Source organism: Plenodomus lingam, assembly GCF_022343315.1.
Source record: "Plenodomus lingam strain CAN1 chromosome Unknown contig_19, whole genome shotgun sequence".
Taxonomy (NCBI): Eukaryota; Fungi; Ascomycota; class Dothideomycetes; order Pleosporales; family Leptosphaeriaceae; genus Plenodomus; species Plenodomus lingam.
In genome coordinates this window covers 1,144,567-1,165,302 of record NW_027093936.1, presented here as the reverse complement: position 1 = coordinate 1,165,302, position 20,736 = coordinate 1,144,567, and the positions used below count along the sequence as shown (strand labels likewise).

General features: G+C 52.8%; 10 protein-coding genes across 10 annotated transcripts; 8 read left to right on the top strand and 2 right to left on the bottom strand.

Annotated features, from left to right (window-relative positions):
• Positions 1–345: 345 nt before the first annotated feature.
• Positions 346–1,890, top strand: IAQ61_004424 (uncharacterized protein; the record flags this gene model as incomplete). The annotated part of the gene is made up of 2 exons (XM_003839027.2): positions 346–604; positions 674–1,890. The coding sequence occupies 2 exons, from the start codon at positions 346–348 to the stop codon at positions 1,600–1,602; spliced, it is 1,188 nt and encodes a 395-aa protein (XP_003839075.2). The 3' UTR covers positions 1,603–1,890.
• IAQ61_004423 (uncharacterized protein) lies at positions 1,891–3,981 on the bottom strand. The gene is made up of 3 exons (XM_003839026.2): positions 3,690–3,981; positions 2,654–3,529; positions 1,891–2,599 (listed from the first exon to the last, which is right to left on the bottom strand). Exons 1-3 carry the CDS (start codon positions 3,696–3,698, stop codon positions 2,312–2,314), a joined length of 1,173 nt encoding a protein of 390 aa, XP_003839074.1. The 5' UTR covers positions 3,699–3,981; the 3' UTR covers positions 1,891–2,311.
• Positions 3,982–4,290: 309 nt separating this feature from the next.
• IAQ61_004422 (uncharacterized protein) lies at positions 4,291–5,344 on the top strand (the record flags this gene model as incomplete). The annotated part of the gene is made up of 2 exons (XM_003839025.2): positions 4,291–4,564; positions 4,626–5,344. 2 exons carry the CDS (start codon positions 4,291–4,293, stop codon positions 5,342–5,344), a joined length of 993 nt encoding a protein of 330 aa, XP_003839073.2.
• A 619-nt stretch (positions 5,345–5,963) lies between these two features.
• Positions 5,964–6,346, top strand: IAQ61_004421 (uncharacterized protein; the record flags this gene model as incomplete). Its single annotated transcript, XM_066096340.1, has 3 exons — positions 5,964–6,053; positions 6,098–6,150; positions 6,205–6,346. 3 exons carry the CDS (start codon positions 5,964–5,966, stop codon positions 6,344–6,346), a joined length of 285 nt encoding a protein of 94 aa, XP_065953658.1.
• A 1,472-nt stretch (positions 6,347–7,818) lies between these two features.
• IAQ61_004420 (uncharacterized protein) lies at positions 7,819–10,299 on the top strand (the record flags this gene model as incomplete). The annotated part of the gene is made up of 4 exons (XM_066096339.1): positions 7,819–7,844; positions 7,903–7,961; positions 8,096–8,308; positions 8,429–10,299. The coding sequence occupies 4 exons, from the start codon at positions 7,819–7,821 to the stop codon at positions 10,297–10,299; spliced, it is 2,169 nt and encodes a 722-aa protein (XP_065953657.1).
• Positions 10,300–11,111: 812 nt separating this feature from the next.
• Positions 11,112–11,498, top strand: IAQ61_004419 (uncharacterized protein; the record flags this gene model as incomplete). Its single annotated transcript, XM_003839023.1, has 1 exon — positions 11,112–11,498. One exon carries the CDS (start codon positions 11,112–11,114, stop codon positions 11,496–11,498), a length of 387 nt encoding a protein of 128 aa, XP_003839071.1.
• A 122-nt stretch (positions 11,499–11,620) lies between these two features.
• IAQ61_004418 (uncharacterized protein) lies at positions 11,621–12,190 on the bottom strand (the record flags this gene model as incomplete). The annotated part of the gene is made up of 3 exons (XM_003839022.1): positions 11,621–11,805; positions 11,869–11,979; positions 12,037–12,190. The coding sequence occupies 3 exons, from the start codon at positions 12,188–12,190 to the stop codon at positions 11,621–11,623; spliced, it is 450 nt and encodes a 149-aa protein (XP_003839070.1).
• Positions 12,191–13,178: 988 nt separating this feature from the next.
• IAQ61_004417 (uncharacterized protein) lies at positions 13,179–14,682 on the top strand (the record flags this gene model as incomplete). The annotated part of the gene is made up of 6 exons (XM_003839021.1): positions 13,179–13,182; positions 13,244–13,295; positions 13,352–13,559; positions 13,612–13,768; positions 13,817–14,202; positions 14,251–14,682. The coding sequence occupies 6 exons, from the start codon at positions 13,179–13,181 to the stop codon at positions 14,680–14,682; spliced, it is 1,239 nt and encodes a 412-aa protein (XP_003839069.1).
• Positions 14,683–15,135: 453 nt separating this feature from the next.
• Positions 15,136–18,118, top strand: IAQ61_004416 (uncharacterized protein; the record flags this gene model as incomplete). Its single annotated transcript, XM_003839020.2, has 8 exons — positions 15,136–15,219; positions 15,549–15,640; positions 15,748–15,790; positions 15,848–15,907; positions 16,088–16,554; positions 16,603–16,864; positions 16,915–17,581; positions 17,631–18,118. The coding sequence occupies 8 exons, from the start codon at positions 15,136–15,138 to the stop codon at positions 18,116–18,118; spliced, it is 2,163 nt and encodes a 720-aa protein (XP_003839068.2).
• A 1,154-nt stretch (positions 18,119–19,272) lies between these two features.
• IAQ61_004415 (uncharacterized protein) lies at positions 19,273–20,509 on the top strand (the record flags this gene model as incomplete). The annotated part of the gene is made up of 3 exons (XM_003839019.1): positions 19,273–19,392; positions 19,530–20,287; positions 20,386–20,509. 3 exons carry the CDS (start codon positions 19,273–19,275, stop codon positions 20,507–20,509), a joined length of 1,002 nt encoding a protein of 333 aa, XP_003839067.1.
• Positions 20,510–20,736: the final 227 nt, after the last annotated feature.

Here is a 20,736-nt window from a genome sequence, read left to right as displayed (position 1 = left end):
ACTGGTGCCAACAGTATTCCTCTTGGTTGTTCTTTCTCCCCCTGCTGTAGATCCTCGAGTGGCTTCCTTGAGGGCATGGATATCACTTGAACTATTCTCGAGTCATCTTCTTCATCGTTTATCCTCTTGTTGTACAGCTCAAACCCGGACTAACCAATGTAAACGACATCCATCATCATGGCCATAACAACGATCCAGATGCGTGAAGGCAAAGAGCTCGTCGGCGAGAACGGCCAACGATACCTCCTCGTTCAGGCCATGGGCCAGCCAAACGTTTGGATTGCCGTCGACGCTGCCACACAAGAGAAGCTTTATATAGTTAAGTAGTCCAGCGACGACGACGATATGCCAGGATGGCCACGCTTCCAACACGAGATGGTCATGCACGAGCTGTTCAAGGAACACGATGCCATACGTCCACAACTCGACCGTATCCCACCGACCTCGCACGCCGATCCACCGAAATTAGTGCTTGAGCTCTTGCAGACGACATTGTGGGATGCGCGGCGGAAGCGCGAATTTAGCGATGCAGAGCTCAAGCAGGTTATGCGGCAGATTCTCCTGGGTCTGCAGGAAGTCCATCAACGGGGCCTTGTCTACGCTGGTACGCACTTTTTTTCTTCTCGGTCATTCTGATACTGCTCTTTCTCACAAACTCTAACACGCTATACAGATCTCAAAATGGAGAATATACTCCTCAGCAACTTTGTCCCATCCGCCTCGTCCTCTACTCCATCCTCCACTAGCCCGAACCCTTCCAAGCCAGATATCACCGCCAAACTCGGCGACCTAGGCATCGTAATGTCTCCCATGCGCGGCACCGTACAACCCCTCGCCTACCGCGCCCCAGAAGTCTACTTTCGCCAGGAAATCACACCAGCAGCGGACATCTGGTCCTGGGGTCTCATCTACTGCCAGCTCCTCGAAGCGCAAGCATCTTTCCAGAACTCGGGACTCTATGACGAGTTACTCCAAGGTAATGGCACGGGTTTTGTGCAAAAGGAACTCAGCGTCAGGAGGGCTATTGCCAAAGACTTTGATCTCGGAGGCGTGCGGTATTATGACGGTTGCGGGCTCGAGGGGATGGGAAGAGAGGGCGGTCAGTGGGAGGCGTTGAGACGGAAAGGGGTTGGGGAGCGAGCTATCGGATTTCTAAAGTGGATTCTTAATCCTGTGCCTGGGGAGCGGCCAACGGCAGAGCAGATTCTCAACTCTGAATGGCTGGCTTCTACATTTCGTGAAGATGCTACTCCCGCCTCCACCTCCTCTTCCACCATTACACCCTCCACCACTACTCCAGCCCACCCTCCCGCGCAAAAACCACGCAAAAATAGTGAACCAAGCCTCGTCACCAAACTCTACAACCAAATCACCAATACCAAGCGCGACCGCTCCCCCGACTCAGAATCCTCGTCGCAAACAAGGGAGGAGCAGAGAAACGTCCGTCCCACGCCTTTAACAGACTTTGGGGCTCGCGAAGCGGATGCTGCTGTGAATGTGAGGGAGCAAAAGGGGGTCACGGACAGGCCAGGGACGGCTAGGAGTAGCTCTGTGGATGTGGGGACGGGGACGTTTTTGAATTATGGAGGGTTGATGGGGTGAAGGGGTGGGAAGGTATGGATGGGTTTGTGTCGGGTTTGCTTTATTAGTTCGTAGAGGGAAGGGGGATAATGTTCATGACGGGCTTGGTCATGTATCCTGTGTTGCGTATCATATTTCATCTTGCGTCTGTGATGAGCGTGTTCGTACCACACCGTACTGTGCACACACACTAGACATCTGGAATCCCCGACTCACTGATTTTCCAGCCAGGCTATCCTTGCGCCTCTGTACCAAGATTCTATATCACACCGAGCGTATGCAATGCATAAATGGTAATTCAAAATGTCATCACATTGCAATGCAATACTGTGTGTTTACCTGTTTTATAACCCTAAACGCTTGTACATATGTCTGATTGAAACGATGAAACCGGGAAATCTGGAAATAATGACTATTTGCGCTTGTGAGAGCCCTACATTTTAGGCAAACATTGATGCAGCAAAGAACTGCTGTGCCAACCCATCTGTACGTTGGCCAAAATTGCAAAGATAGCAGTGGATATCCTAATTTTTCCCAATCTTTCCAAAGAAAAAGATTACAATCCTGGTACGTGATCCATTCATAACAGACGCAATTTCCGGGAACCTTTTGTACAGTTTTGCTAAACGAAGCTTGTCCCCAACCTGCCCCTCCAGTCCCCAACAATCCTATTCAAACTCAAAAGAATATCGCCCCGCATCGGATACGCCTGTAGAAGGCTTCGAGCCCTCTACGTCTCGACTTCCTGCTTGCGGCGACGCATGCTGCCAAAGCGTTTCTTTAGGCTACTGCCCATACTAAGGCCATTGAAGCCACTTTGGCCAATACCAGAGGCGTCGGCCGTATAGGGGCCAGCGGGAGAAAGGAGTGCTGCGTCTGGGTGGCCAGTGCTCTTGCTGCGGGAGTGGCGAGTTGATAATTCGGTTCCCGTGGCGCCGAGGCGCTTGTGGTCTTTGAGAGCCTTTTCAATGGTGAAGGAGGGTTCACCTTTGCCTTTGAGGTCGTCGGGGTGGTAGTGCTGGATAATGTGTTAGGAGATTTTTTTTACTAAAGGAGATCTGGTGTAACTTACCTGTCCAGGCCATCGGCGGTAGTCGCCGCCAGGTTCACGCTGTAGGTCAGCGCCTTCTTGATAGTGAAGAACTCTGCCGAAACGATCAGGCATGCCTGGTGGAATGTTTGCGACGCCTTCCAGTGGACGGTGGCGGGTCAGAGCGTCCTTGATATTCTCCTCTGGAGTGGCCCTCAATGCCTCCTCGTTGGATTCCCGAACCGCTGCGACTGGACTGTACTTTTCATTCCTGTTTCGCGCAAGACTGGCGGCATCATACGGGCCTTCGTGATGGTACTGGGAGAATCCCGCGCGATCGAGACGGTCGATGACGTCGGCGCCTTGAAAGTTCTTCTTTCTAAGATGAGGAGCACGATGAGCAACTTTCACTTCTTTACGGATTTGGTCAAGGGGCCGGTTGGACGTGTCACCGGGGTAGCGTTCCCGTAGTGATCCTCTGCGAGCATGTGCGTTCGTCTGAAAGGTCGGTTTACCAGGACTGCTCGATCGTCGAGGACGACCTTCATTCAAGTGCCCCAGAATTTCTGAGCGATAGTCGTGAGGCCGGAGGAAGTTCTCACGACGAGGGCTAGCCGATTGGGGAGGAGAAGGATAATTGTGCCTCCTATCATTCTTGGGGCTTGAGCGCTCACGAGGTGTTCCAAAAGGATTTTTTGTGTCTGAAGATGCTCTTGATCGACGGTACGGGTTGGTCTCCACAGAACTCCCCGTTCTTTGCTCTCGAATATTTAAGGATGCAAGGTCTTTTGTGATTCCATCTGAGCCAGGAGGTGTAATAGGTTCTGCAGGTGCAAAAGTGGACCGAAAGCGTGTGTTCAATCCAGTCTCGTCACTTGGGTCTGGCTCGATCAGAGGATCGATCAAAGCATGTTTCGCCTTGGAAAGTCAGTATTATTGATGTTGCAGCAGAAGCGATGCAGTAGTTGAGATGAGTGAGACAATGAAGTTTTCTTCTTCTTCTTTTGGAGCGAGGCTCGAATGACATGTCCCAAACACGTGCGCAACGCAAGGGACGACACGACAGAAGCTGACCTACCTGCTCCATAATGCTTTTATTATTGAAAGATGTTTCAAGTCTTTGAACGGCTGAATAGGCTGGCTGGCTGGCAGGGTGGAAGATGTTTTACGAGGGAACGAGGGGGAGATCTAGAATGCGAGCAGGTGACAATGGGAATCGGCCTAGATATGGCAACGATGGAAAAGGGCTTACTTGGCAGGCACGACGACGCGTAACATGTCATCCTGCTCGCCCGTAAACCGCGTCAGTCTCTCTGGCTGGGAAACCCCAAAAAGATGCCAACCCAAAGAATGCCAACCCAAAGGTGCCCACTCGCAAAGAGAATGACGTACGCCGGATGCGCTAGGGCCGAGAGCGGAGCATCAAGGGTATAATCAATCCTTAGTTCAGCTGTGGAGCCGCCTTTCTCTCTTCCCGCCCAGCCACCTCCCACACCCCCCCCCCCCCCCCAGTGAGCTGCAAGCGAGACTGTCGAATGCCTACTCCTTACGACAATGAATGGAAGATTGACCACAGCCACAAGATCAATATGTTGTAACCCTCCTCAAGATTGATTCAAAAGGAGGAGAAGAAAAAAACCACCCCAGAAGCCCCCAAGGAATCAAACCAGAGTCCAGACATGCCCCTTGTCGCTTACCCAGACTCCGAGTCTGACGAGGACGATAAGAGCAACACGGTATTGGCACAGCCAGCACAGCCTGTCAGCAAGTCTGCCGCCGTGAAGCGCAAGCACAGCGGAGAGCACAACCTCCCACCACTACCAGCAACTTTTCATGACTTGTACTCGACAAATGCCCGCGTCAGTACAAGCGACAATCCCAGTCTCCACGGCGGCCGAAAGCGGGCTGTACCGCACGTGCAAGGCAATTGGCCGAGCCATGTCTATCTAGAGTGTGAGATCTCGTCTTGATATCCGTTTGCGATGGAGGGTGACTGTCGGCTGACGTGATGGAGGGATTCCTTCACAGACCGAAGCAGACGGGTTGCACAAGTTGATTAAGCATGTCAAGGACTCTTTGGAACTACAGAATGCCACTCGGGCAAAGCAGCTTCCCATCCCAGAGATCATACCCTCTCTCCAGTCAGACCTAGCTTCCCCGCTGCCATTGCATATCTCGTTGTCGCGAACACTGCAGATCAAGACGGAAGATAGAAGTGTCTTTTTGGAATCGTTGGAGCACTCTATACGGAATTCTGCAGTTCGCACCTTCCATTATGCTTTTCATGGCCTCAAATGGGTGCCCAATTTTGACCGCAGCAGATGGTTCTTGGTTCTCAATATCACGAGGCCGCCACAAGATGAACTCAATCGACTGCTCAACGCCTGCAACCAAGCTGCCCAGAAGCACGGCCACGCTGGTCTGTATACCGGTGGAGAGGGTGACGGGCCGATGGAGGCCAGCGAGACCTCTCCAGAGTCTACCAAGCGCAAGGCGCCAACCTTGGGCGACCGCTCCGCCTTCTTCCACGTCAGTATCGCTTGGAACCTGTCTGAGCCTGCTCCTGAATGGATCTCCTGGGTCAAGAACATTGATGTCGGCGCATTCACGCAGCCGCCAGAAGCTGCGATTGATGTAGTCAAAGTGAGGATAGGCAATGTGGTTACCAGCATCGCCTTGGGATCCAAGCGACCTGGCCTGGCCATGCGAGGCAGTCTCATGGGCTTGGGTTGATTGTTATGCGCGATGGATCAGCATGGATGTGGGGTCGATCTTACCAGGGGTCCCTCGGCTTCGTCAGGCGTCGATGAGTTGTACTCTGAATATCCAATCAGAGCCACAGTTGTTTTCGACGTCATCCCATATGTACTGTGTAAGGTGTGGCGCGGCCATGATCTGGACTCGTGTCAGTTGTCACCTTCATCCCACCTCTGACCAAACCTCACATATTTCACAAAAAGTTCTCTGTAGAGTACAGTGCAACTTCTTCCCAAGCTATCAGACCGACCCAGTTATGGAACCGGGGGCTGCATCCAGACTTTGTGCACAGGACGCATGCAGTGGTGCAGGGTTGAAGGCATACGTGAGAGACAGTAACCCAACATACGTCATCTTATAGCCAACGCTGTAACAGCTATATGGCCTCACCGCAACAACGAAAGGAGTTGAGAACAGTCAAGTGTGTACATTTCAAGCTTTGAAGTGTGCCGTGATGGCCCATGGTATATCCCAGCTTCAAATGTGCTTCTTCTAGTGTAAGAATCCTACTACGCCCGAACTGCACGTAGACTTGACTTTTCGGAAACTATCCGACGTTCGACTTGAGACTTGTTTACTTGTGACTTCATCTACCATGCGACGCAGTAGACCACCCACTCTGCAACGCGACCATGGGGAAACTATGCTTCTAGAACCGTCGACATATGCCACAACGCTTTGTGAAGTATGCTGCCACTCCATCTTATCATATGCAAGCTAACATCGTAGGTGATCAATACATCTTCCTCTCCAGCTGATCAGTCGGTCAATCGCCTTTGGATGTAAGCTGCTCTTGTCGGCAGACAATGACGAGATTGGTCTAAAATACGAGATAGATATAAACATGCCGGAGCACTTTTTGCAACCACAAAAACCCTGAACACAATGAGACTTCAAACATCTTTGAGTGCATTTACACCGCGATGTGAGCCCGCTTTCCAACACAGCATCATCTCGCTCCGAAACTCAATAACGTGAGACCTTCCCAGCCTGCACACCCACTTGCACGCTACTTATCCCCAAGTCGTCGTATTAAACGATACGGATGGAGAGCAGTCTCAATCTTCCTATTGTAATGCCGAACATCCGCGTTGTGAAGTAGCAATTCAAGGCGGAGACGGCCTAGTGTATGCTTATACAGCAAGCTGAATTTCATCGAGTGCCAATGCGCCAACCAACAATATGCACAAAAACAAACCCCCCAAGCCAGATTCGCACAAAACCAGAAGATCTATACTTGTAGAGATGGGAAATATCCCAATTTCAACAATGGCTTGTGTACGAAAGGAGGTAGATTTGCTATTGCTTCACAAAAGCCCATGTGGAGAGAGAGGCGTGGGTTCCAGAACCAGGCGATCATTGGCGAAAATGGAATGGATGGGCGAATACGCCCCTTATATAGCCAACTATTAATTGTCAGTTCTTGTTCGTTTGCTACTGGTCATCTGGCGATCGAGCTCTCGGCTGATGTTGTACGTTGAGGGAATTTTCGCCTGAGTAGTGGTATGTAGGTAATTAAAATACCAACTACTAAGCCAGTCAGTGCCAAGTTAAGCACCAATAAGACAGATTCTCGGGGGCTTCCCTTGTTGACTACCATGTTTGCAAGGGGATGCTCATACATGCTCTGCAGGGGGATTACTTTGTGGTGCAAAAGTGTGTAGTCGGATGGACTGAAGATGAATGATGCATGGTGTCGTATTATGCACGCTTGGCCGCGATCCGAATCGAGTATTATCGTAACCAACAAGTCCAGACTTTTCAGTTGGAGCGGACATTTTGATGACGAGCAGACGAGATACCTAGCGGCGATGCCATTGCTCCTGAGTCGTGATACCAAGCGCACATGCCTCTGGCAATAAGTTTCAATGTCTTGGGATGTGGGATTGAGCCAATTAAAGAGGCATAGAGCAGGGATGAAGGTTAGAAAGTGGGCACGAGTCATTCTGTACCTGCATCTCGGCAGCGGTAACAATGACTGCAGACATGGGTTTGTCGGTCTCATCAAGGCGGTCACAAAGTCTAGCCGTTGGCGTCTTGTAGGAGAGATTGTGTTGCGATTTGATCGGCCATTCTTTGGCGATACGAGCGCTTGTGCGGCCTATTGTTCCTCAGAGTCGTCGATTTGCTGCAAGAAGAGATCAGCCGTACGGTAGTGGAAGACCGAAGGACCGAAGGAGCTCGACAGCAACATACATTGTATACATATTATAGAGAAGACCCAACCAACTTCATTCGAGGTCGGGAAGCTGGTCGCCTTGCTGCAGTGATTGAGGGCGATGGAGCTGGAGGAACCAGCCCCCTTGTCAGGAGAGATTGGTGCTAGGCCACAACCACGTCGCTTGAGCTATCTCGAGAACAGCACCATACTGATTTCGTCGACTCCTACCCCAGGACTTCATTTCCACAACACGGCCACGATGCCGCACTATGCGGGGCCTGAGGTGTGAATGCTTGCCGCCCAAGCCCTTTCCCTGTAACTTTACCCACTGTGGTATGTTAATCTCCAGGACCCCTAACCTAACGGCTTCGAGGCTGGCGAGCCACTCTGCCTCCATGGCCAAGGCACATCCATCAAAAGCGCTGCGCCCCCGTAGGTTGGTCGAGTTTCCTCTCCACGCAAGGCTATTCCGTTACGCATCAGCAGCCTCGTTGACAAGTCCTTTGGCCTTTGTGCCCAATTCACTCTTTTCTATACTTAATATAATACCCGCTTCACTCGTTCAGCGGACCTTCACTGCCGACAGCCCGCGCTATACGCAGTCGACAAGAAACACAGGATGAAGTACTCGTTTGTTGCCGCCACCCTTGTGGGCGCCGTTCTGGCTATCCAACACCATGGCCACGCTGGCTTTCACGCTCGTCGTGGAGGATACGAGGTGAAGCAAGAGGATGTCTGCACGGTCTACACCACCGTATACGTGACTGCACCCGCACCTGGTAAGTCCGTCTCGGGCCCACGGAGAGTCTTCGGGGCACAGGCATGAGTGCCTTTGTTCTGAGCAAAATAGTTGGGAAAAAGCAGTTGGGCTTGGAATATCTGAGGCTGATGCGACCTAGTTCCTACTGCCGTTACGAACTCGACCACTGGCTATCCAGAGGGTAACCCGCCCGTTTGCACCTCCTGCAAGCCTGAGACCCCAATCCAGACGCCCGTTGTCCTGTCCTCGACCCACGGCGCACCAGTGCCCTCCAAAGAGGCGCACCCTCCTGTCCCCGTGGCGTCAAAGGAGTCGCACCCTCCTGCTTCAGTTCCGGCTTCTTCCACACCTTGCGAGGAAGAGGAGGTTCCTACTCCTACCCCTGCTGTGCCAGTCGCCTCCAAGGACGGTCAGCCTCCTGCACCAGTCCCCGCCTCATCTACCCCTTGTGACGATGAAGATACTCCTGCTCCCACTCCTGTTATATCCGTTGCCTCGAAGGACGGTCACCCTCCTGCTTCAGTTCCCGCCACATCTACGCCCTGTGATGAAGAGGAGGAAACTCCTGCTCCTACCCCGGTCGTGCCAGTTCCTGCTTCATCCACGCCTTGCGACGAGGAGGAAGAGACTCCTGCTCCTACTCCAGTTGTGCCTGTAGCCTCTACGGAGGCTACCCCCTCTGCTCCTGCGCCAACGTCGTCTGCCCCTTGCACGGATGAGGAGGAGACTCCAGCCTACACTCCTGCGCCTGTCCCCTCCCAAGCAGCATACCCTCCTGGCCCGAAGCCTGAGACACCGAAACCAGAGGTCCCCAAGCCAGAGGTTCCCAAGCCAGAAACCCCGGCGCCACCTTCCCAGGGATCATACCCTCCTGGCCCGAAGCCTGAGACACCGAAACCAGAGGTCCCCAAGCCAGAGACCCCGGCGCCACCTTCCCAGGGATCATACCCTCCTGGCCCGAAGCCTGAGACACCGAAATCAGAGGTCCCCAAGCCAGAGACCCCGGCGCCAGTCCCTTCCCAGGGATCATACCCTCCTGGCCCGAAGCCTGAGGCACCCAAGCCCGAGACTCCTACTCCAAAGCCCGAGACTCCTAAGCCAGAGACCCCCAGCCCTGCCCCTAGCACCTCCAAGGCGGCCGACAAGCCTAAGCCAACTGGTGGCTACAGCTCTGGTGGCCGCATCGAGACCAACGGCGACAAATGGGCCATTACCTACACTCCCTACGCCGCCAACGGAAACTGCAAGACGCAAGACGAGATCAAGGAAGACATCAAGAAGATCTCCGAGCTCGGTTTCACCACCATCCGCTCCTACAGCACCGACTGTGGCGTTTTTGAGTTTGTTGTGCCTGAGTGCCAGAAGTACAAGCTGAAGATCATCTACGGTATCTTCCTCGAGGGTGCTGGCAAGGGTCCTTTCTCCGAATACGCCAACGCCCAGCTCGAAGACATCAAGGAGAAGGCTCCCAAGGATAGTGTCGCCATGGTCATTGTCGGCAACGAGTGCATGTTCAACAACAACTGCCCAGCTAACGAGCTCGCCTCGTACATTGATTACGTTCGTACTGAGCTCCAGAAGGCTGGTTTTCCCCAGGACATTGCCATCACCACCACCGAGACTGTCGGTGTCTGGGAGGAGAAGGGCGCCGCTCTCTGCGGCCACATTGATGTCTTCACCGTCCAGGTTCACCCTTTCTTCACCTCCACCGTTTCCGCCGAGGATGCCGGTGACTTTGCGGCCCAGCAGCTCGAGCAGGCGGCCAAGGTGTGCCCTGAGGCTGCTGCCAAGGGCATGTACATTACCGAGATCGGGTGGCCGAGCGCCGGCCAGACCAACGGCAACGCTGTGGCTAGCAAGGAGATGCAAAAGGTGGCCATGAAGAAGATTATGGAGAAGGTTGGTAGCAAGGCCTGCGTCTTCTCCTTCCAAGATGACTTCTGGAAGCCCCCTGGTTCGCTCGGTGTCGAGCAGAACTTTGGTATCCTCGATGCTCTGACTTCGTACTAGACTTGACTTGCTTTTGGCTCTTTCTTTCTTTCCGACGCAAAGTTGTTTTGGCAGGGAAGACGGGAAGAGTGTACTATCTTGTACTTTATGTATGTAGTGCGCGCACTTTTTTGTGTCAATAATCTTCGGCCTACTTTACGCGTCTTACGCTTTTTCAACGTCTATCCCTCCATCCACCTACAACCTTTTTCCCTTGACTAGGTCTGTTATCCTTTTTGTTTGATTGTCGTTGTTCTAAGCCATGTCGAATAGCGGTGGCTTGTCGGTAGTTTTTAGTTTTTAATCTCGTATTCCTATACTACACACCTCATCCTTGCCTTGCAGTTCATAAACAAGCTTTTCCCGAAGCCCCGATCAGCCCGTTTGCTCATCTAATCGTGCTGAAGAAACAATCTCTACAGTGGGGGCCTGCTGTTGGTCTAATTTCCGAGCATGCCGGGCGTGGGCAAATTCGTTTATTAATTATTGCCAGTGTGCTGGGATGAGCGGTATGTGAGAGCTGAATCAGATGCTGGGCGCCTGTGAACAAGAAATGTCGTCCGCTAGAGCCGCTACGAAACGGGACGAGTAGCTATCTAGATTCTGATGTGAGATTACAGGTAAATGTGAGATAGAGTAGATATGTACCTACATGTGTCGATAGAATGCATCCTGCCAAATCTAGTTAACACTTTCAAACATGACGGGAGATCGACAACAGACACCCGTTTTGCCCGTCCTGCGTCGAACCTTCGGTTCCCAGCTTCTAGCACTCGCCCAACCCACGATAATTATCGATACGAAAAGCACACCCACCCGCCGTCCGCTTAGCCATGCCGCCCAATCGCGCCCGTGCTCGGTACCGTCCGTGGACAGTGGCTACCGCCGCTGGCGTCAGCTCGCTCGTGCTTCCTGGCCTGACGCTGGCTCGCTTGTTCGCCGCATCGCACTCGCCGTACCCGATGGCTTATGCAGGGCTGGTTAGCAGTGTCACGTTTGTCTTCTTTGGTTATGACAAGATGCAAGCGCGGAACTTGAATTGGCGGGTCAAGGAGTTGACGCTCCATGGGCTGGCGTTGGCAGGAGGGTGGCCAGGCGCACTTGCTGGTATGCATTACTTTCAGCACAAGACGCGCAAGACCGACTTTCAAGTGCTCTTTTGGGGCATTGTCTTGCTATGGGAAGCTCTGTCCTACGCCGTCTGGCAAGGCCTGGTATGAACGGCATGAAGAATGAGGTGCCTTGACGGATAGTATAACATACAGAGGCAACTACTACGAGGACCTTCCTACCCAACCAATCCAGTCTGCAAAACCCGGCTTATCCCACGGTTCACCCATTGTTACTCCGCCTTCTTGCTTGTTGTATCAGCCTTGTGCTCGACCTTCTGAGTCGCTTTGCCCGTCATTGTTGAGACTCGGTCGAGCGCGCTCTTCTGGTATCCCTGCAGCGCCTCCCAGTCGACTCGCTCCATTGCACCTTTCGACAAGTTCTGCGCCGAGCCCCAGATCTGGGTCGCTGCTCGAACTGTGACAAAAGAGTACCATCAGCGGCCGGTCAAAGGGCTAGTGAGTCGGTCTGCAGTTTCACCAGCTTGCTCTCCAACTGGGTTCTTCATCGCGCCACCGGCTATGCCACTGATGCCTTTCTTGAGGGTAGTCAGGTCCTCCTGGTCGGAAGTTGGGACCTTGTTGATTTGGTCTAGAGCATGTTAGCCTAATTGATCTATCGAGCCTCCCAGGGTAAACAGTTCCCTACCTTGCAACATGTAAGACATCTTGTTCTCTCCCATGGTCTTGAGAGCTTGCTTCTCCATGGCGCGCTTGGCTTCAGGGGAGAGGCCGAAGAAGTAGAGGTAGGCGCCAGCCAAAGCCAGGAGGCCAGCGACGATGGTGAAGAAGCCAACAGCCATGACGAAGAAGTCGGTGTAGTAGTAAGGTGAGGGTGTTGAGAAGTAATTGAAGCTGCCAATAGAGGGGTAGGACGGTTGAGATTGAATGTGTGCGATTGAGGGCGTTGGTGTAGCCGTTTATGTATGCACCTGGGCATGACGTAGAAACGTCACTGTTGCAGTATCCAGGTCTGCCCCTGGTCGCCCTGTGTACCTTGGTAACTGTGAACCTCTTTCTCGGCAAGGGGGAACAGTGTCGCTCCCAACAGAGCTGGCGTGGGCGAAGAAGTGTTCCAGCGCGGTTACATGTTTGAACAGGATGGTGCCTGCCATGGAGAGGCGTAACCTGGGAAGTGGAATGCACTTTAGCTGTTGGAAAGCTGCATAGGTGGAAGCAGTTGGCTGTTGCACCTTATGGTAGAGAGAGCCCCAAAGTGTGTGCAATGTCATAGTAAGTATACAGGCCTACTTCCGTGTATAATACAAAAGTCGGTGCCGACCCATAGATGCCGTACACAACAAACAAAAGGGCTAGTAGTACACAGTGTGCTGACCGGTGCGGTTGCTAGACGGAATCGAGTACATGGTCTTTGGTGCATGCTAGGAAGAGGAGTAGCTCCAGATGTCTCTCGTCCAATTTGCTGCGCCACAAAACGACAGGCGCAGGCCGCGAGGCGGACACGACCAACGAATGCGCCTTCCCCCCCACCCACCTCCTTTGGGTCTTTCAAGACCACTGACGGAGCGCCTGGTTTTACATCTTCCTCTGCCTCCTGTTGCACTATTCTCCTCCTCTACCCCTTGTCCCTTTTTTCTTCTTTCATATTCGCATTTCCATTGATACCTGTTGTACCTACCGACGAGAGAGAGAGAGAGAGAGAGAGAGAGAGACCCCTCTTCACCCCCACCACATCAGCTGCAAGACGCGCCTGATAGGCAGTCCAGGTCTGACAGTCAGCCGCGAGCCAACTCAGCTGCAGTCATATTACTGCGAGAAAGCTCGCCCATCATGAGTAGGACTGCGTCCCTCACTCTTTGTCTTCTATAATCGGCCCAGCTAACACCGAGTCGCAGTGACCAACATGCTCAACAAGCTGCATGGCCAGCCGGACAGCTATGATCGCAAGTCAGTACCTTGATACCCCGCCAATGATACTCGCATGCTGAGCAGGCCCGCCACAGATCCCGATATCGCTTTGGCAAGACTTTGGGCGCTGGAACCTATGGTATTGTCAGGGAAGCCGACTGCCCCGAGGGCAAGGTGGCCGTGAAGATCATCTTGAAGAAAAATGTTCGCGGCAACGAGCAGATGGTGTACGATGAGTTGGAGATGTTACAGCGCATGAAGCATCCACACATTGTCAAATTCCACGATTGGTTCGAGTCTAGGGTAGGCATCGTATGGGCAGCCTGTGCCGTAGCCTCGAGCTGACAGCGGGTAGGACAAGTACTACATTGTGACCCAATTGGCGACTGGTGGAGAGTTGTTCGATCGCATTTGCGAAAAGGGCAAGTTTACGGAAAAGGACGCTGCCGAAACGATTCGACAGGTACTGGACGCCGTCAACTACCTCCACCAGAACAATGTTGTCCACAGAGGTGCGTTATCAGCCCCAACAGGAGCTTACATGGCTAACAATCCCTTAGATCTCAAACCAGAAAACCTCCTCTACCTCACACGCGATCCGAACTCGTCCCTTGTCCTGGCCGATTTCGGTATTGCCAAGATGCTCGACTCCAAGACCGAAGTTCTGACTACAATGGCTGGCTCCTTTGGATACGCAGCACCTGAAGTTATGCTCAAGAAGGGTCATGGCAAACCAGTAGATATGTGGTCTTTGGGAGTCATCACCTACACTCTCCTATGTGGATACTCACCATTTCGGTCAGAGAACCTTGCAGATTTGATTGAGGAGTGCAAGAACGGCCGCGTCATCTTCCATGAACGTTACTGGAAAGACGTAAGCCCCGAAGCCAAGGAGTTCATCAAGAAGCTCCTGGAGCCAAACCCAGACAAACGACCCAGTAGCGAGGTTTGTCCAAAAAATTCCCACTCCGAGGCCTCCTACTAATAGGAACAGGAAGCACTCAAGCACGTATGGCTCAGTGGAAGCACCGCCAGCGACCGCGACTTGCTACCAGAGATCAAGGCATACGTTGCAAAGGCACGTCTCAAGCGTGGCATCGAGCTTGTCAAGCTTGCCAACCGCATCGAAGCGCTCAAGATGCAGGAAGACGAAGAAGATACCCCCCCAGGAGAAGCAGACGTGCCAGCCAACTCTCGGCAAGCTGCCGGCGAAGCAATTGCAGCACACTCTACTGAGAAGGGCTTGCCTACCAACGAGGATGCCAATGCTGCTTCTGGTTCTAGCAAGGGACCTGGGCGTTTGAGCCGGCTTGCCAAGGGAGCCATCTTCCGAGAGATCGTGCTGGCCAAAGTGCGGGAGATGAAAGAGCAAGAAGCCCAGAAAGAGTTCGAGAGGAAGGCTTCAGAATCATCGAAGAAGGGTTAATCACGGAGAAGAAACGGCTCGTCTCTTTGTTTGCGTGAAGTTCCCAGAAACCCAGGATAACTGCGGTTTTAGCAGATGTCCTTGACTTGTTAGCGGCCTGTGACTCAGCCAAAACCGGCGACGATTGTGTATAGTGGCCAGCGTGAAAAGAATGATTGCTTGTGTCTTGTCGTTGTATCCCAAATGTGCTGTTATGCGTGATTGAAATCGCGGATTCTACCATTGATGTTTGCCAGCACGGAGTGATTGCATGGATAGATGTTTGGATCCAACCGGACGGCCCGTTGGGGTCTAGCGCCCTTGGCAATGAATCCCTAGACAGATGGACTTGCGGCGCGTCAACGGGTTGAGCCCGCAACGCGCATTTCACTGCACCAGCGACACGATCCAGTCCGGCCTCGACGACCCTTGGCATCTGCTTGGATAGATTCTGCGACCAGAACGACACCAAGGATGGAGAGTGCGGCGAAGCGCAAGGCTGGCAGTGCAGCAACGGCCGACAGCGATGGGCGCCCTAACAAGCGCCAGAAAGTACCGGTACGTGCAGCCTGCAATCGGGGCGAGGGGGCGGGGAGGGGGGGGGGGGTTTTTGTAGGCATTGTCGGTGGTGGGCCCCGAAATAGACGAGGGAAAGAGAGAACGAGAGAGAGAGAGAGGAAGTTGTTGCGATGCGGCATGGTTCCTGGACAAGGAGCGCGCGACACCTAGGAGTGGTGGCTCAACGAGTCGCACATCACCTCCGACGGCCCCTCCCATGGCGCCCGCACAACACCAAAAGCAGCCCCGCGATAGCTACGTACAGAGCCGCAGAGGGGCCTCCAGTGTCTTCTGTGCGAAAAGATGGCTAACGCAGCGAATGCACGCAGGCCGAGAACACCCCCAGCGCTGAAACGGTAGAGTCGACAACGGCGCAGGGCTTGAAGTTCCTCGAGAGCTTGAAGCAGGCAAAGGACAAGACGTACGTACCCGCCCATGGTCGCTAGCCTCGCTCGGGGCAGCTCATCTGTTCATGCTTGCGCTTGAGCACCTGCTACATGGCTCCGTCGACGGACTGACACTGCGTAGGGGACGGCCGATAGCGACCCATTTCCTCACCCTACCCAGCAAGGTACGCATTCACCATGCTGATACATCCAGCCCATGACCCACTGACGCTTGCCTGCAGACCGAAGTGCCCGACTACTACGAACAAGTCAAGCTGCCCATTGCTATAGACACTATCGAGGTACATTTACCCTTCCTTTCCACCCCGTGCTGACACCATGCCCCACAAGTACATCTCATAAGCCAGCTTCCCAAGCTAAACACTCATCTTTCGCCCTCCAGACCAGCAACAGCTTGCACCCATGTTTATTCCATCTCGTAGTGGACTATGGACATGATACTAACAAACATGTACTTGTAGAACAAGCTCCACAAAGGAGCTTACGCAACTCTCGCCCAGGTTGAAAGCGACTGTAAACGCCTAGTCAACAACGCAAAGGCTTTCAATGAGAAAAAGTCGCTCCTCTACGAAGATGCCGAGCGTCTACGGAAGACGGCGTCGAATTGGATGGTCAAGCACAATCCGGCCTACCGAGATGGCAACTATATCGCAGTCCCAACACCTATTCCCGGCGAGGAGAACGTCACTCCCGGAAGGCCTACTCCTCGAGTCGTATCCACACCACGAACTGCGCATACCCCAGCAACCATAGAGACTGTTGACCGTCCACGACGAGCGGCTGCCGCTGCACAGGCCACACCTGCGCCATCAAAACTACGCCATTCCGCTTCTGTAGCTCCGGAAGAGGACGACAATCCAGAATACACAGGGAAGACCTTCCAGCAGGCACAAGAGCAAATTGTTCGCGAGCTCATCGAGCATGAAGAGTGAGTGACGACTGCATCGAATCGAAGCCTCGACTAACCATAACCCAGTGGCGGTCTGCAGATATTCGTACCATTCCAGAACCTCCCATCAAGAAGTCTGAGAGATTATTACCAGCTGATCAAAGACCCCATGTCATTGTCAGCTGTGCACAAGAAAGTTCGAGGCATCATCGGTCGTGAGGCGCCAACCGGCCAAACCCTCTTCAAGAGCTGGGACGCCTTTGAGAACGCTGTGAGCTTGATCTGGAAGAATGCACGCATCTACAACGAGGATGGAAGTGACATTTACAACCTCTCCCTAGAGTTTGAGGTACGCAATAGTTTCGCCGATTCATCAAATGAGGTGTACTAACGGATTAGGAAATCTTTTACAAAAAGCTCAGAGAAGCCAAGGCGAAGGTCAATGAACCAGCTCAGCCGAAGCTCAAGCTCAACTTGTCAAACGCTGCTGCAGCTCCTAAGCAGCAACTTAAGCTGAAGCTCAGACAGAGCCCAGCATCAGATCCAAACACACCAGCTGCACGTAACTCTACTACTCCTGGTGTCATTGTTGATAGCGATGCCTTGATACGACAACAACGCCACGTCCTTGACAGCATGGCCGGTGGTCGACCCTCCCGTGCATCACCAGTCGTCAAGGCTTCAACACCATCAGTATCCACTAATCCGTTCTCTGGACCGCGAGGTGGATCAGCTACGGTGGCACCACTTCCCACTACTCAGACCAGGACTGCTAGATCACCACCAGCTGTTAACGGTGTCAAGCAAGATGTCCAGTCCCCTGCGTTGAGCGCCATAAAGCCGGCCAGCACCACGTCAGATGGCCAGGGAGCGCGTCTTGGCGTTCCATCGCAAACACCACATCCAGCCATGGCACCGCCTGCCCTCAATCGAGTATCAAGTGGTAGTCCACATCCCAATGGAATGAGTCAGCCAAACGGCGTATATGGTACACCGCAACCACCGACTTACTACGCTCCTCCCGCTGTCCCACGTGTGGACAGCTTCCGCAAGGTTCCCCTCAAGAGTAAGTCCTCCTTATCCAACTACTCCGTCATATACTTATGATTTGTTAGGCATCGACGAAGCTCTCATACCCAGAATAACACTGAATACGCACCCGGCTCTCAACCTTGCTAAACCCTGGTCTGTTGTCGTTCCGGCCAGCTTAACCAAAGTCTCCCACAGCGCCACCATTGTCGTCTCCCCCACAAACTCGTACATCCAAATCACCCCCAAGGTCCCCATTGCTCTGACAAATCGTCTCTACCGCCTCTTCGTTACTGTAAATGGAAACCGCACACTCGAAGTCAATCGTGTTCCTGTCACCGCGGGTATCAACGGTAGTAGTCCCGGACCTGGGTACGAAGGCGGCAAGAAGAAAGGTGAGCCAGTTTTCGAAGCAAAGTTGGTCGGGGGGGTAAACAGGATTGAAGTGGAGATTGTCGCGGAGAAGGAGCACAAGGATGGCGGAGGGGATGCAGCCAAGGACAAGAAGGAGGATCAGATTGAAGTTGAGAAGAGCACGATTTTCCTGCATCTGATGAGACAGGCGTCGTACTAGGCGGATGACGAAGACTTGATGCAGTTTCAGTGCCATACTCAATGATGGCAAAGGTTTGAGCGGACTGAAAGCGGGAAGAGCCACGGGGAATTTGCATTAACTGGTGGTGTTGTTGGTGTTGTTGATGTTCTCCTTGTCCTTTCCCAACAAAGGGAATTGGGCGATTAATTGAAAGGTGGACCGGGAATACCAATTGGGATCATGGGGGTGTGGGTGGTTATCGGCGAACAGTGTATCTCTCTGTGTTTGCCAATTTTATATTTTTCTATAGGGTTTTGCTACACGGCCCATGGGGACTGTGTTTCTTTTAGGGTTCAGGAGCGATGTCATGGCTATGTGGGGGAGGGGAGCGCATCGAGAAGTTTTCTAGTTCCTCGATTCTCGCTCAGGCGATGGATGGGTCTTGTTCGATTAGGGCTTGGGTTGGGATATGTAGTAGCAGACTTTTCCACGCATTCTGGCCTTTGTTCTTCATACGATTGCGATGTGGAAGCGGGTGGTTGTCGCAGTAGTGGATTTATTTTGGTGGTGGACGGTGTGGGTTGCGAGTTTGTTGCTGTGTCTTGTAGGAATAGTATGATAGTCAATCAGATTGTTCATGTGGGTATGTGCATTGTTGCTTATGGGTAAGTGACGGTCAATTCTTGGTAGTAGGCTTAGATGAGTGGTTAAAAGGGAGCAAATATGAACAACTGTGGAAGATGGTGGAGGTATTGATGTACCCCTTGCGGTGTTGTTTTATTTAGGCTAGGTGTAGGGCCGTTGGTGAAGCACTATTTTTAGGTTTACTAGTTTAACATCTACACTCTTACTGTACGGTACGGTACTGTGAGCATGTGTATAGCTAGAATCTGAAATCTTGTGACTTTACGATAGTTGTTAATCACAATGAAAAGGGCCAGACAACTCCCCACATGTGCGTATAGATCAAGACCAAGATAAATGTGGTGGATCTCAAATAGTAGGAAACTATAGTTTCTAAAACCTAACATTCGGATTGTGGACATGGTGATGTTATTGTTAGCATCTCACCCACGTGAGATCGATCGACATGCTTTCCTGAGTTTGACGCTAGTACCCCAGAAGTTTGGGGCGATCCAAGGTGCGACAGCGCAACCACACACAATGTCCAAACACCAAACAAACAACACAAAATGACGAACCTGGACATGCTGCTCCTCAAGGGAGCGTCGTCCAATAACCCAGAAGAGAACCTGAAAGAATTGCGCTACACTGTACTCACAAAAGGAATCCCATCCAACCTCGAGGGCATGGTACGTTCATCATCGCCCTGTGACGCTGTCGCCTACCCACCACCCTCCCCCAACCCCAGCAACGCATAAGAACCACATGTCCAGAGATGGCTGCCGAGTTCTTTGTTGGCTGACTATTTCCCACCCATCTTTTTCAGTCCGAACTGCGCATCTACGTCTGGCTCATCCTGCTCAATGCGCCGCCGCTCAAAACTGACGTCTACCTCGACCTCGTTCGACAAGGCGCGTCGCCCGCGCACGCCAAAATCCAAAACGACACCTTTCGCACCTTCCAGGGCGATCCGCTGTTCCGGCGGCGCGTCACGCAAAACAGCATCACACGCGTGCTCAACGCCGTGGCCTGGCGGCTCAACGATGCGCACGAGGCGCGCGTCAACGGCTGGCAATCCCCCCCGACGCTGTCCGAGTTTGGTGGCAGCCCAGACGCCTCGATGATGTCGCGGCATTCGCTGACCGGGGGCACGCGCACAGAAGCCTCGACGACAAACGACGCCGAGCAGATTGGCTATGTGCAGGGCATGAATGTGCTGTGTGGGCCGTTTTTATACGCGGCCAGGAGCGAAGTCCAGGCTTTCACGGGGTTTGAAAAGCTGATTACGCAGGAGTGCCCGGGGTATGTGAGGGGCTCGATGGAGGGTGTGCACAAGGGTCTTGCGCTCGTCGATCGCGTCCTCGAGGTGGTGGATCCCAAGCTCTATGCACATCTCATGGCGCACCACATGGAAGCGAGAATCTACGCCTTTGCCTCCGTCCTCACAATGTGTGCCTGTACCCCGCCCTTGCCAGAGGTCCTGCAGCTCTGGGACTTTCTCTTCGCATACGGCCCCCATCTCAACATCCTCTGCATTGTGGCACAGCTGGTCCTGCTGCGTACCGACATCTTGAACAGTCCTAGGTAAGTAAACGCTACAGTCATTTCCTGAGGAGCGGCTACTCTCCCTTTTCTTAAAAAGATATTTCCAAGTCACCTGTACTGACCCTTTCGTCAAACAGCCCAAACACTATCCTCCGCAATCTTCCCGGCCTCAATGCCTCCAAGATCATCGCCGTGGCTATGAGCTTCGCAGGCAAGATACCAGAGGCCATGTATGCAGAGATTATCAATCATGCAAAGTGAAGGGGCCGGGTGTGCATCGGATTGACATGACGCTTGATACTGGGGGGTGGTTTATTTTTAATGAGATATGACGGTATGACGGTATGATACCCTTGAGCAGAGATAGGCTTGTAATACGCAATGAATGACTTGTATGACTGGAACGATATGATGCTTGTGCCTCTGGTATTTTACCTGTGAGCGAGGTTTCGTCAAGTGCATGAAGTTGCCGCGCACCTTTTGAAGGA

Coding starts and splice junctions, on each gene's coding strand:
- IAQ61_004423 (XM_003839026.2), bottom strand. Junction 2,600..2,653: donor ACCGCCGATGGCCTGGACAG/GTAAGTTACACC, acceptor CACATTATCCAG/CACTACCACCCCGACGACCT.